The sequence below is a fragment of the Loa loa genome (assembly GCF_000183805.2).
Source record: "Loa loa unplaced genomic scaffold supercont3.229, whole genome shotgun sequence".
NCBI classification, from domain to species: Eukaryota; Metazoa; Nematoda; class Chromadorea; order Rhabditida; family Onchocercidae; genus Loa; species Loa loa.
This window is the reverse complement of record NW_018108409.1, coordinates 73313-88367: the sequence shown is the minus strand read 5'-3', so window position 1 is coordinate 88367 and position 15055 is coordinate 73313. Positions and strand designations below refer to the sequence as shown.

General features: G+C 34.2%; 3 protein-coding genes across 3 annotated transcripts; 2 read left to right on the top strand and 1 right to left on the bottom strand.

Annotated features, from left to right (window-relative positions):
* Positions 1-407: 407 nt before the first annotated feature.
* Positions 408-6925, top strand: LOAG_02612 (hypothetical protein; the record flags this gene model as incomplete). Its single annotated transcript, XM_020446065.1, has 17 exons — positions 408-558; positions 1399-1509; positions 1830-1983; positions 2115-2277; positions 2389-2469; positions 2621-2707; positions 2948-3085; positions 3385-3498; positions 3721-3855; positions 4010-4152; positions 4359-4422; positions 4634-4739; positions 5054-5271; positions 5477-5734; positions 5873-6119; positions 6290-6442; positions 6888-6925. The coding sequence occupies 17 exons, from the start codon at positions 408-410 to the stop codon at positions 6923-6925; spliced, it is 2361 nt and encodes a 786-aa protein (XP_020303546.1).
* A 1895-nt stretch (positions 6926-8820) lies between these two features.
* On the bottom strand, positions 8821-9982 carry LOAG_02611 (K channel tetramerisation domain-containing protein; the record flags this gene model as incomplete). Its single annotated transcript, XM_003138148.1, has 5 exons — positions 8821-8880; positions 9138-9216; positions 9355-9471; positions 9611-9690; positions 9893-9982. The coding sequence occupies 5 exons, from the start codon at positions 9980-9982 to the stop codon at positions 8821-8823; spliced, it is 426 nt and encodes a 141-aa protein (XP_003138196.1).
* A 1385-nt stretch (positions 9983-11367) lies between these two features.
* On the top strand, positions 11368-12472 carry LOAG_02610 (hypothetical protein; the record flags this gene model as incomplete). Its single annotated transcript, XM_003138147.1, has 4 exons — positions 11368-11513; positions 11594-11654; positions 12034-12170; positions 12430-12472. The coding sequence occupies 4 exons, from the start codon at positions 11368-11370 to the stop codon at positions 12470-12472; spliced, it is 387 nt and encodes a 128-aa protein (XP_003138195.1).
* Positions 12473-15055: the final 2583 nt, after the last annotated feature.

Genomic DNA, 15055 nt, shown 5'->3' with positions numbered 1-15055 from the left:
GAGATTTAGAGACCACTGGTATCGCAGAGTGTGTAATTTAGAGCTCTAGAGGGGCGCAAAAATAGCACTGTGATATGAAATAATGTGACAATTTGCATTCACCAGAGAAGATTTGCGTGGTTGCCTTCGCGAAATCGAGGCTTGAATTTTACTCAACTAATTACTTCACTGTAGGTTTTAGTAAGTTACACTCGCTTTGAGTGTGCGCCGCACTGATAGATCCAATGATTTTGTTCATTCCAGCGATTTTATCGGGAAGTTAATTTTATGGTGGAATGGGCTGAAAGATTTCGTTGTCGTAGTTTGTGTGTAATCCTATGTATTATATTCTTCCAGGTCACATTTGAATTGCTGTGCAGTGATCCTTCGATCCATTTCTTCATTTATTCAGGACAATTTCCTTCATAATGTTGAACAAAAAGGAGAAAGTTGAAACGGAGGAAAGAAATGTAGAAACAGCTCTCTCAGATTGTGTTCCTGCTCATTCGGAGGTTTGCTATTGTGTCCTTACAAATGAAGACTTCCCGATTATTCCATACAACGCATTTCTGTTAAGCGGTTTATTAAAAGATGAATAACTCTAGCTTTTCAATCATTCGTTTGTCTTTACCAATTGACGGCAAACGAAAAATGATTCCGTGCATAACACTCTTTACGTAAGCGTATCACCGTTCTTATCTAAGATTTAATGAGAACAGTTCGTTTTTGATCTATTATTCGTCTTCCTTGTCCTCGACTATGATATTAAAAGCTGATGCATCCATTGGTGGTGTATTTTTTAGCTTTGTTTCTTTTCTTTCGTGTTAAAAAATGAAAAATGTAAATTTTATTCTGTAAAAATAAGTGCTTTTTCTTATCCCACCTATGTAAGACCATATTTTTTCTCAATATTATTCATCATTAAAATTATGGAGAACTGACAAGTCTCCAGCCTGCACGCACATCTTCCTTCATCGCTTCACTTCTGTTAATGGTTTACGTCTGCGACTTACCTTTCATTTGCAGGATTACCAATTGTGTAACAATCATATACGTGTAGTGCGATTAGAAAAGAAAGTGACTCACTTCCCTTTGCGCGATAAGTGTACTATTTTTTCTTTATATTAATTATGAAATTAAAACGGACCATTTTCTTTTTGAATGTTTTTTACTTTTTAACTTCAAAAAGGATGTACAACTGTTTGAAATTATAATATGGTCTAGGTGATGGAGTGATTCGTTGTCGTCGATAGGTTACTGCCATTACTGATTCCATATTTCTTAACTTCCACACTTTTTGCAAATACAGCTGTTAATTTTCCGATATCACATTCGAATACTCATGTAACTATGATTAATATGTAAGCTGAAGTTACCTGTTAGGCATTTGATTAAGTCTTAATCATGTTTCATTTTCAGATGATACGGAATCGACGTGTTCATCGTCAACAGAAGAACCAATTCCACCAGACGGTGGCTATGGATGGGTTATTGTTCTTGCATCCTTCCTTATTCATTTTATTTGTGATGGTAAGCATATCACTTCCCAATATCATTCTATGTACGAGGATTTCTTCGTTAGTAATTTGACGAGGAATTTATTTCTCTGTCTCAATCAGCAGAACTACAGCTAAATTATACATGCGTTTAGTCAGTTTTTGTTTTAATCCTTGCTTGAAATTGCGCACCATTTATTTAAATTTGTATAATTTTCATGAAATTTAGAGTGCATTAAATATTTCATCGCTATAAGTTGGTAAGGTGGTCAGTATGCATAGATTTTATTGGAAAAGATCCTCAAACAACTAAGACCAATTTTCTAACGTTTTATTAACTTTTAATATTTGTAGGGGTTTCATTTTCATTTGGCATCATGTTTTCGGAAATTCAAGAATATTTCAATGTAACAAAAACGATGTCTGGTATTGTTGGATCAATTTTTTTATCAATACCGTTGCTGTCAGGGCCGCTTGCTGGAGCTTTAACCGATATATATGATTGTCGGTCTGTATTTCTAGTGGGTACATTTGTAGTATTTGGAATCTGAAATGCATTATATGTCTGGGTTACGGATTAGCTATTTTGCATTGTTTTGAGAACATTTTCATATACTTTCGGAGTAAGTATTCTTGCAGGCGTATGACAATCATTGGTGGATTTATAGCAGCTGGTGGTGGACTGATATCCTTTTTCGCATTTAGCATTTGGCATTTTTTGCTTTCATTTGCCGTCATTACGGGCATTGGTTTAAGCTTTTGCTTTAATAGCGCTATTGTTGCAGTCACTTATTATTTCCAAGTACAGTTTTTTTTTTCTTGGGTCTTTTCAGTCTGGTTTCGTTTTTGACAACTAACAAGCGCTATATCCTAGCAGTTGACATTCATTTAATTCTTTATTTTTTTTTTAAAGAAAAAAAGAGCCATTGCAACGGGTATTGCTGTTTGCGGTTCTGGCGCGGGTACTTTTGTTCTTGCACCACTCATCGAAATGGTCAGTTCAACCTTATTTTAACATTTTTCAATTAGACAATAATTTTGTTTATTTGCAATTTCCAATATTTGATTCACACATTAATTCAGTTGTTGTTCTATCTTTCTGAGATAGTGGATAACTTTCAAGATATTTTTAATTTTCTGTTTAGCTATTTGCAAAGTTTGGTTGGCGTCCTTCTCTTCTTTGTATGGGATTTCTTTTACTGCTTATTGTCGGTTGTGGTTTTATGATTAAGGTGAATTTTTTCTTTATCACCAGCAATGTGTCGAATAGATCCATGAAAAATTATTTGGATTGATATTCACTTAAAGTTGCAAAATTGTAGGGATATTTTTACTAAATGCATTTTGGATCTATAAACTCCTTGCTCAGGATGCTTTAAATGTTTCGAGATGTCGTGAAGCCAAATCGAGTGGTTACTGGTTAAAGCTGAAGTAATTTTGGTAGCTTAATTTTGTCTTGAACTTTATTTCAGGATCTGGAGTGGCCTCATGATACTATAGAATACAAGAGAAAAAAATTCATCGAAAAAACTGAGCGTGATAGGGTACGATTAGCTATGAGGAATGGTGCTAATAATTCCAGTGTCTTCACTGTTAGTTCCAATTATCAGGTCAGGCTGATATTAATGCAAATGATGCTTGTTAGAGTTCTAGTGACTCCTAATCATAACCTTATATCAACTTTCCCATTGTTAATGGGCTTAAACTGCTGAAGTTTTAAATTGAATCTTCGAGTAAAAAGAACCACTGTATTGCTTGTTCAAGGCAATACCTAATGTGTTGGAAGATTTTTACTCTGACTCTCTGATTTTCTTTTTACATTTTCTGGTATGTTTGAAAATCCATGGCTTCTTCCTCTGAGCTATTCAAAGTCCTTTTATAATAAAGCCTCAAAGTTTTGTTTTTTTAGATGGATTTTCCGTACACTGTTTTGGCTCCTCGACGTACTATATCGCTGCCTTCAATACCAACGTATGCAATACCCCTTCTGCAAGTTATCGATCAGTCTTTAAATGTACAATCGGTAATGCTTTATAATGAAGGCAAAAGCCACACATGCAGAAAAAAGAGTGGACGTAAAGTTATAACTTTGAATAACATTGTTACCTAATTTACTCCGAGAAAAAAATTGGAATCAGTAGGTTTATTCAGAAATGCAATATGTGTTCTTAGAGTGTCAGCTGGCAATCTATTCTGCGTAACCAATATTTAGGGACTGATATTATCTTTATTCATTTTTTCATAGGCTGCTGTTAATGAATTGCAAATACCAGTATCAAAAAGTCACAGTATGGGTGAATTTTTGCGTGGTCCAGAAAAGGACATAACAAAAGGGCACGCACTTATTTTTGATGTCAGTCGTCCTGGAAAACGAAATTTGGTAATTTTTCATTTATGTTACGCGTTTCAATTCCGGACGCTAGATATCTTCTTAACAATTTAGTGATATTTCTTCAAAAAATGAATCGTAGGTGCCGCTGCTCATTATTTCGACGAACACCACGGTTTGTATCCTGTGTTTCTTTTAAGTTTAGGTGGTGCATGACGACGAAATTGATACATCATTAGAATCATCTCGTCAGGTTTGCTCCAGCGAAAGTTGTCACTCAGAAACTGGCGATTTAACATCCAACCAAGCGTCTGAAGTGGACACTGAATTTCCAAGGAGAACCTTGCGGTATTATATTTCCACTGTGTTATCTATGTCTTCCATATGTTAGAAAAATAATTTTTATTTTCTCTACAATCTAAATACTTTGCTTCTGTTTCCATTATTCCAAAATCCGCTAGTTGTGGGAGGGTCTTTTCCAGTGTTTGACAGTGATGCTTTCTGAACAGATCCTTAACATCCACACTTTAATGTATATCATCGTATTGTTTCAGTGCCAGTGGCGATGATAGCTTGGATGACAGCAGCAGGCAAAGCGGGCTCATTCATGCTAAACTTGTAAATGTTAATAAACTTGAATTAAGTCAGAGACGATCAGTTAAATCATTCCAATTACTATATTTTGTGTACGAGGCAGTTTTGGAAACATGCAGTTTCCATCGCGTTGATTAGTCAGTAATATTTCAGTTTTTAAAGATCTGTTCTTCCATAATTAAGTCTTACATTTATCCTGATATTGTAAAGATTATATCTTTTTTAAATACGCCAGGAACGCACAAGAAGCTATAATTTGATACAAGAAAATGCCACGAAGGAACCATTGTTAGGCGGCAACACTAAGGAAGAGAAATCGACAACACAAGTAGTTAAAATCTGTATGTCTGTTGTTGTATTATCAAAGAAATCAAAGATTTACATATTTTTGAAATTTAGTCAGCGATCATGAGAATTAGTTTAGGATTTGAATGAGGATGAATCAGTTATTGCGAGAATCCAGTTTAACACTGGTATTAAAATCCTTTGTCTACAGGGGGTTTCATTTTGTATTTATAGTTATATTCTAGATATCTTGACTAACATCTGGTTCAGGTACCATGGATTTGTTAGGATGTAACCGTATTAGCGGAAGAAAGTAATATTTGGTGGAATTTTAGGATGAATTAATGAGGAAGGTTCGTACTTTTTGCAGCGGAAGATATTATTCCTTCTTTCACAAGCCGCACTGTTTGCAATTCGTGCATTGCGACTCAGCTAGGTGCAGCACGAGGCCGAGTACCTGCAATTAACGTGTTAAGTTTTCGTTGGAAATTTGTGCCATTTGGTATCGGTATGTCCCGACGAATACCTTCTGCTCCTGCTATTTGTTATCGTAGAAAGCGAAAGCGAAGAACAATTCAGTTAAGTAAGGTAAGGTCTTTTTGACTAGTATTGCAAAATGCTGTCTTTAGAAAATTTTTGCTTCCATCAAAGTCTATTTAAACAGTTATATCTCAGTATTTCTCGTTGTATTTCTCGAAATACAAACTGTAACATTCAATATTTTTGTTAGTAATAATTCAGTACCATTCGATTTATGAAATCCGAAGTTTTTAGTGTTTGAAAATATTTTCAGATGTGGGAATCATTTCTAAAATGGATTTCTAATACAAAACTGGTATTGGTAGTTCCTGAGTTTTCTATTTTCTTGTTAAGTACCTTCATTCTCTATGTATTCTTTGATATACCGTACGTTAATTTTCCGGAATATGCTGTAGAAATTCATAATATTACTGAGACTAAAGCATCGTACCTGGTATCTAGCATTGGTCTTACGAACATGGTTAGCATGTTGTTTTGTGGAATCGTCGCCGATTGGAATCGAACAAGTCAGGTAAAAATTGTTTTCGAACCTTTAATTCTTTTTAAACTCAACACGTAAACCTTCAGATTATGGTTTTATTTTTAATAATTTACTGTCCAGAATTTTGAAGATATTGTTGTTGTCATAACTACTTTCCGTTTTTTTCAGTATATCATTCAAATGTATGGAATATTTATAACTTTAGCGGGTTTATGTGTTGCTCTTACACCGTTTGCCACTTCCTATGTTCGCTTAATGACACTTTGTATTGGTTTTGGTTTCTTCATTAGCGCGAACTACACCTTAGCATCCGTGATTACTCTTCAAATCCTTTGTTTATATGATTTTCAAACCGGTTATGGAATTCTCTGTCTGGTGGAAGGTCTTGGAAATCTTATCGGTCCAGCATTAATCGGTAAGGTCAAATTATAGCTTTATCTTATCTGGTGAAACAAACAAAATTGTCCCCAATTTCATCGTCAATTACTTTTTATAATGTAGTTATGTTTTTTGTTACGGAGTGAAAATATATCATCCACGATTTACTTACGTTCGGGAATAAATCTCTAACATAGCGGTTTTCAGGTTTTATGCGCGACAACTTAACTGGTTACGATAATATATTCTTGCTAGCTGGAGCAGGCATAATGATTTCTGGTCTTATGGTTGTGGCTATTGATGTATTTATGCTCACATATGATACTGATCACGAGAAGAAACATTTGATGAAACGTGAAGGTGATTTAGTTCTTTATATCCAAAAAAAAAAAAGAAATGAACTTGCAAAATAAGTGCAGTATAAACTGCACAGCAGATGTTCGCCTTACTTATTTCTGTTTCTCGAATGATTTAGTTTTATAAGCATCTTTCGAAAAAAAAGAAATACAGAAAAGAAAGTGAATAACTGATTATTGGTGAACATTTGTCTTTGTTGGCTAATGTTGTCTAACATTTATCTTTAGCTAATTATTTGATGCTGGGCTTTATTTCATATCCCAGTCCGTTTCAGTATATGTTTACCATTTTTTTTTCCTTTTTTTGTTCCTGAAATTGGTAGAACTTTTTACAGAAATTATCAATAAAAAAATGGAAAAAATTTAAATGATAGCTTTGCTGGTTACTTTTCTTAAATCTTTTATTTCATTTCAGCTTAATTACCAACATTATTTATCCATTATTACAGATATACTGGAGACCGAACGGACTGCATTAAAACGGTGAAAAATAATGTAGTCTATGGTATTCACCATTTTTCGTCAAATTACCATAAAAGAAATGGATTTGAAGAAACTGGAAGTTGATTACTGCAGCAGTTTTCATCCAGGAATCGTACTTTTATTCTTTATTCTCTGAGAAATAAGCATCAGTTCATTTTCATTGTTTTTTTCGTTTCACTGTCGCTTTGACTACGAGTAAATATGAAAGGTATTTTGAGGCCCTATTGTGTTATGTCTGTGTTACCACTTCATGAAATGGGTAAATTCACTGGGTTAATTGATTTTTAAATTTCATTCTTTTGTTTTTTGGGTGTTTTTTGTGATGGTATTGGATTTTCTCATTCTCCTGCTATGTGCACGTAAAATTCTCCCTTTTTGTATGGTGCATGACCCAGTTTAATGTAGAGAACAGTGGCTATAACCTCATCACACGGTATGAATTCTAATCTAGCTGAGGTCATTTTCTCTGCAATATTTTCATTCTTTTTCTCCAATTTTTTGTCCGTTTAAGCATTTAGTTTGATAAGTCTCAATGTTTTGACTTCTGAAAATTTTTATATGTTTCTTTGTTGCAAGATCTTCCGCACGACAAGTTTTTGATTTCTTTTTGGCTTTTTCGTACTTTTCTTTTTATCACTTTTTTTTCCATATTTGCGTTTTATGCAGCAAAACCATGTTGTCCTTACTTCTTTATTGTTGTTTCTATTTCAACCTCGCGATTTTTCAGAGGAGGAATTTTCTGAATATTCTAAATCCACAAACAAATTACAACTTTCATCCATTTGCTTTTTGGACTTCCTAACATTGTATAGTGCGAGAGGCATATTACTGATGAAATATACCGTTAAGGTTCCTGCTCTGTACTTGGATGCAGCAATAATATACACTTTTCTTTTAGTTCATTTGTTTAACCGCATGCAGTTTATTCGCCGAATTTTTTTCAATGTATATAGGTTTAGGTAGGAGACCTGTATTTGTTATACCTCTACTCTCTCCAGAGTTTTGCATCTCTTCTGCATGACGTATACGAAGTTATAAAGTTGTTCAATACACCCCCAATATTCTCGTCAAACTTTGGAATTCGAATCTGCTATGTACATGTGTTTTATATGCATGATTTTAAAAACAGTCCAAAATGATGGCGCCGATCCGCAAGGGATGTATTCTTACAGGTCGAAAAGCGGCTATTTAAAAAAGAAAAGTAGAGCGCTGTTGTCCTGGCAATAAATGAGTCTGAAACTTCACTCTCTTTTTATGAATCTTTGTCCATCCTATTTGCACTAGGAAAAAAACGATCCTCACCAATCTTTGCTCTTTATGATTCCTAATCCTAATTATATTATATGCCCAAGGTTTCTATAGGTACGTGTGCGCATATCCGAATTTAGTTTTGTTTTATATTTAAGACGTCCCGAGGTGTCGTCTTTTTTGTTTCCTATCTTATGCAGGTTGAGCTGAGTTTTTCTCTCCGATTAATTGCAATTCGATAACTGTCAAAAGGAGGTAGTAGTCATTAGTTGGGTTTGAACAACAACCTTTACGAACCACTAGAACAAATTTACTTGCGTATTAACTGTATGTGGATTAGCGGATATGACTGATTCTTAATTTGATGCTTGTAACCATCAATATGCTAGGTAATTACGTTTTTACCGTTTAAGATTTGTTATGGAAAACTTTCGTGGTTACCGTGATTACGTTTTTACCGTTTATAATTTGTTATAGGAACCTTTCGAGCGAAACTTTATTCGGAAAATTCGAACTGGAAAAAAGAGATGGAGCAATGACTGGCTCACATCAGAAAGTGATCGTTCTTGAAAGGCGTACCAAACATAATATGACTTCTGCGACAATGATAATTTGTAGTAGTTGACTCAAATTCTCATCCATTTTTGTCGGTTACTTCCTGGAGCCTCTCCCATCAAGACCTTGTGGACAGCTAAAACTTTTTGCGAGGACCTGCAAATATGCATTTTCGATGTTTAATGTGCATTCTTTTTTTGATTCCTTGTTGAATTACGATTTACTTCTATGTATTGTGTATATGATTGTATAATTAAAATGAATTCATGTGCAATTATATTTCTGAACCCTACTTTAATGAACATTACGAGAACAATGAAGCAAGCATTCCATGGGAAGTGTAACATCTTCATTAATTTAATTTGAGGAAATATCTGGAAAGGTCGAACTTATTGATGATAGCTAAGGATTACTTCGTTCACATATGAAACGTCTGATTTTTCTGTGCAGCTTTGAAGTAAGGCAATCGCTTGTTCACGGAGCTGATTGAGTCTGCAAACTAGTTTATGAAACTGGAACAAATATAAGTAAAAATATTACTACCATTCGTGTAACCAATATGGATGACAGCTAGACTGAGCAAAATGTAATATTTTCGTCCAAAAGTAGGCACTGTGGTTTAACGCGAACTTGTAGTATTCGGCCTCTTGTGTTAAAAGAGCTAAGCGATCTGGATCTTTCGGTAAGCATGCTTCCCATAACTGTTTCGTAGATTTCAAACGCAGATAATTCAAGATTATTCCAAAACTGAAATATATGTTGTCTTTTATGTGGTTGAGTTCGGTCATTTGGTTTACAGTGAACCGTTTTTGTTAACTGTGCTATTATCATAAAATCTTATTAGATTGTATGGCAGAAATAAAAGTGTTGGAGTTCGTAATTTTACCTGATTGGGTCTCGATCGATGAAATACGCTCCTTTGCTATCTTTTTCCAGCGGTGGTTTTCCAGTTTCTCCAGTGAACCACTAATCAAAAAGTTGTATCTATGTTTAATTTTTGAAATCTTATAACTTCCACGGCGACATAACAGGATGGCAAACGAACACTGTGAACTTAGAGAGTATATCAATTTATTACTGCAGTAACGCTACAGTTTTAGAAACCGACTCTCCAATCATGTCGCGGTAACAAATCAAATGAAAGAAACTGAGTGAGAATGAAACTGACCTGATTAAATAGAGACTGTTTTTCTTGCAATATTGTATTTACTGTTGTGGAATATTGCTGGCCACCAACATTGAAGTTGAGAATAACCATTTGAAGTTGCGCAGTCGGAAAAAGAAATTAGTTGCATGGCGACATAATTATATTTTAAAATAAATTACGAAGCGGCGAGAAATTGGATACACACCATACATCCCATATCTTTTTACCAAATCATTTAGAGATTAGAATCCAACCTAAAGTATAAGTATAAAATCAAATCATCTAGAGATTAGAATCCAACCTACCGGATAATTTTCTGAACACAGAAATCGATGGCATCCTTCGAGAAATTTCATCTAATGGATTCAAAACAAACCTTTATTTTGTATAAGTTATGACCATTACACTGTTACTGTTATTCATAAAAAATGGAAAAAACGTCTCAAATAAAATGCGCGCTGAAAAGTCCGTCATATCAAGTGATTAGCAAAAATGAGGCTTGGAAGGGGGTTTTTTTTTCTCTAAATTAAACAAACAAACATAATATATTTTCATGAATCTTTAACAAATTTCGAAATGCAAAAAACATCAAAATCATACTGGAAGAGTTATTTTCATGGATTTTCAAATGAGAAAAGGAAAGCAATAAAAATCCGAATAAAGCGTAAGGTTAAAAAGATTTAACAAGAAGCTATAATGAAGTAGGGAACAATGTTACCGCTTTGTCGTTGCAAGACTTGGAGTGGAATCTTTGAGTACTTACTTCTTACTAAACTGTGGAGCAGGTACAGAATGATATGCTTAGACCCTTCGTTTTAATAAAATGAGAAGCAATTACTGACTAAATCGCAAAAATCTAATCAAAATTGGAAAAAACTGTATGTGGACGCAGCATGCAATAACTGCTTGAAAATTAGTAAGAAATAGGACTAGAGTTCGGGTTCAAAAATCTTCGAGAAGAAATACTTTGGTTTGAATTTCTTTCTTGTCTTCCTGTCGTCAGAAACCAACAGATATGGCATTACATCGAAGATTTGGAAATAGCAATTCTTCTGGATCGCTTCTCCATCCCGTCCAGTTTATACAACGTGTCTGAAGCACTCATACTAGACATATGTGATACATGCACTGGCATACGCATCCAAGCAAACAAATATCGATGATCAATTCTAGGATGTAGGGTAGCTGTCTCAAAATGATGTCTTCGAATTCCATGCCTGGCATTTCCGTGCCCAGCATAATATTTAATGGTTAAAACAGTGCTGAAGCAGACACCTGCATTTTATCTGTTTAGTTGATTTGGTCGAGATCCAATTTAATCAGCTGATTACAAGCATGAGACAAGTTGACAGGTCTAAAATTTTTTAAATTCTGAGTAAAGCACTTTTATCTTACGGTTGAAGGCTTACTTTTAGTGGACCAACTTTGATAATCGACCCCATCTCCCAGCTTTTTACTTGACCAAGCTATTCACTGCGTCTATTTCTTTTTAAAATATGATTCTGAGATCCTGTATGCAAGATTTCCTCAAAAGCCAGTGTGGGACCACAGTTGCCCTTTTCTTATATGGTATCATGAAAACGAAACCACTGAGGGATTATTCACTAGCATTCAAGAATCACGTTTCAATTTCAAATCCCACGTACACTCATCATGCTGAAAGCTCTCATATTTTCCATGTCTTTCATGTGTTCTCCTGTAATATTTTCTATGATATTGTAGCGGATCCAATGAAGTGAATGCGGAACATGTTCACAAACTGCAAACACCTGCAATTTTTTATGTAAGTTTCTCGCTGATCATATAATTTTAAAACAAATATGATCAATGGTTTGTTCCAGGAGAAGTATTGGTTATACTGTACAGCATTAAACTGGTTTTGTTAATATTATAAGCAGTTTCCCAGCAAAAGTTTTCCGCATTTTCACCATTCCTTACTGCCTTTCCTACAAAAGAAAAAGAAAATTTGACGGAAATCCCAATTTAATTACATCTGGTAATTTCAATATGCCAAATACAGCATGTCCTACAAATTAAAACTTAGAAAAAGTGTTGAAAGAGAAATCGAAAGTTTTCTAATGTTCCATCACTTTCTGATCTCCATCTTTATCCCTTCCTGATCAGTACTCTTCTCGCTATCAAATATTATTAATTACATAGAGCAATACAATTACTGTGCAAAAATCAGTGGCAATGCAACAAACTCAAATTTGGTTTGTATGAACTGTTTTCATGAAAATCCATTTGAAGAACTATTGAAGACTAAAATCATTCGAGCCTTTTCTGGAACAAAAATGAGGTTCGACAAGAAATCTAAGAATCAACATCGGATTAGGGAAAAAGTAGTTTAAAATGTAAAACTCGGAATACCATGAGCTGAAATTTTAATAAAATTTTCCAAAAGATGAAGGCAATAAATTATAATTGTATTAATCTTGTTTAGTCACATAATAATTTATATATTAATGAATTCAACAACAAATCCGTGTCGCATACACCATAATTTTCTGGAATGTAGTCAGTTTTGAACGTTATATTCATTAAAATTTTTATTTTAGTTTCATTGAATCAACTGATTCTGGAAATATCCAGATTCCTTAAATTTTTCTGCCTCAAAATCCTTTCAATCTTTTTCAAGATCTATTATATACACATTCATGTTACAAAACAGTGCCGGGTAAAAAAAATACATACAAAATAAAGTCTGATGCTCGATTTCTCCACAAAAATGTTTTTTTTTTCTTAGATTTGCTTTTTTGCAATACTGCAATTACCTATAAATGAAGTAAACATTTACTCTCCAGTTTATCAGCAGCTTGTTTCATTGTTCCAACATCCTTGCATTGCACATCCTTGCATTGGACATAAATCAGTTTATTAGTCCCATTTTTGATTCATTGCACAGTTCAACACAACTCCTTCATTCCAAAGCACCAACTTTTGCATATATTGTTACTTTCCACTGACATCATCCCTTTTTAAAAGTCCTATGCAGTTCTTAAATAAAATCACCAAATAATAAATTTCTATCACTCATATCTGAAATAGTACGACCCACATTAGCTTGTCCAACAATATATAGGGCGTATTTATTTGTATCATCCATCTAGTGAAGCGTTCACTAAAAAACTATTGCACTGATCATTTCTCTGTAAACAGGTCAACAAAGCCATCAACTTGGTGAAAAATCATCATCTGGTGTTTGGTTATTAAAGACCTTTAAAACTTTGAAAATTTGCATAGATTTGAGATAATGAAAAACAAGTTTTGTACTCTTACTGGGAGTGGTGTTTTAAACCCTTCAGCTTTTCTCGTGTCTTAAAAACTTAGAAAACGAAAAAGCTCCAGCCGGTCAAATAATGATGGTATTTATCAACTGAAATATTGAATTTTGCAAAAGGGATAATATCGCTGGCGTGGCTTCCTATCGCATTTGTAACCAGATGGTCATTCCTGGGTGATCTTCGTATCTGAAGATAGCACGGCATAAAATTTGACCTCACATCTGGAAATGGCTCTCCTGAATTGTTTCCAAAAAACGCTGAGAGAGAGTTCTTGCAAGCGACACTCCAAGAATTTAGAAACTTCAGTGAAAGTCCAGTGATGGTACCGCTTATTTATATGTCACAACGCTAAAAAATCAAATTATTTTGATCCTAACGAAACTTTTGTTGGAAAATTCATTAAAATTATCAGAAGAGAGGAGGTAGGAAAAAATAAGAGAAAAGGTGAGGACGCAGCATGAGCTATACAGCCTTTAGTTAACAAAAGTGTGAAGTATTAGACGACCTGGTAAAAACTTCCAGTTATCCTGAATGTAGCGATAGTTTGCAGCACAATTCGTCATCTTAATATGTGCCCACATCTTTTTAATCTTTTCTGTAGTCTCAACTCCCTCTCCTTCCTGTCTTCCCCTTTCTTGTCCCTTTTAATCTGGAAATTTTAATAAATTTTTGGAAATTCATTCCAGAAATTAGCATAGTCCTATATTATTGCTGGATTATATTTCTTGGTAAATTTCGTTCTTCTTTCAAAAATTTATATACTTTCCCACTGAGATATAACTATGCAAAAAAGTCACTGTTTAATTTTTAACACTCACATAAGGAGAAGCAACTTCGATTTTCTTGGAAATCCTCTTGTAGTTTACCCAACAACAGAAAGACTAAATGTAAGTAAACAAGACAGTCTATTTCAACAAATGATAAAAGTGGCACATTTATGCAAAATCAAATCGGACAAGTCACAGTCCACTTCTTCGTTTCATTGCATCTTTGCTTTTCTCACTTTCAGATTTGCTTTAATACTCTTATGCCTTCCTTTCTGCTGTTTTCCGCTTCCATGTTTTATCAGTTTTTTAGTTTCCTTTTTTATTGCTTCATCACTCTGCAAAAATTAAGTTGGATAAAAAGCAGAAATAATTCTCCAGGAACCAAAAGACTGATATTTCAAAAGCTCAAAACAATAAATAAGTGATCCTATCCAGGCGGATAGTTTGCGAAAGAATATTTGCAACAAGAGGGAAGAAATTTATGGTTTCTGGAAAACAGAAATCATCCTAGCAATACTGCTCACTGTAAGAATTGAGATGGTAAGATGATAAGAACTTCTATTTATCTGCATTAGGATCATTTCTACCTTCAAAAATTTCCACTGGGATTTTGAATACCTAAACTTCCGTAGCAACCACAGCCTTATCTGATGGATGGCATCGTATGATTTCACTTGTTACGCTCTTGACGTGAATCACACCAGACTGTGCACCATATCGAAATAACAGTCCCGTGCTGTTTATTTCTAATCCTGTGAGACAAAATTTTAAGTTATTTTATTAAAACAGAAAATTCAAACATCTGTATGCACGGAACATACTTCTCTAATGTTAAGAATTGATTCAGTACTTTTAATTATCTGGCAGGTATTTTACGAACTAATTAGAAGGGTGTCGTGAAAGTTTATGTTATGACGATGCAAATGAAAATTGAATAAAATATTGTTACTTTGAAGAAGAACTGTTGTGGATTTCGAACCTTTGAATTGTAGCCATGAAGGACATATTTCATAAAACTATTTATTAAGCGACGAAATATAGTCAACGTAAAATCTATATATATAGTAAAATAAAGCAGCGGGATAAACGTAGGTAGGACGAAAGGATAGAATCAAACGAAAGAATTAGTAGAA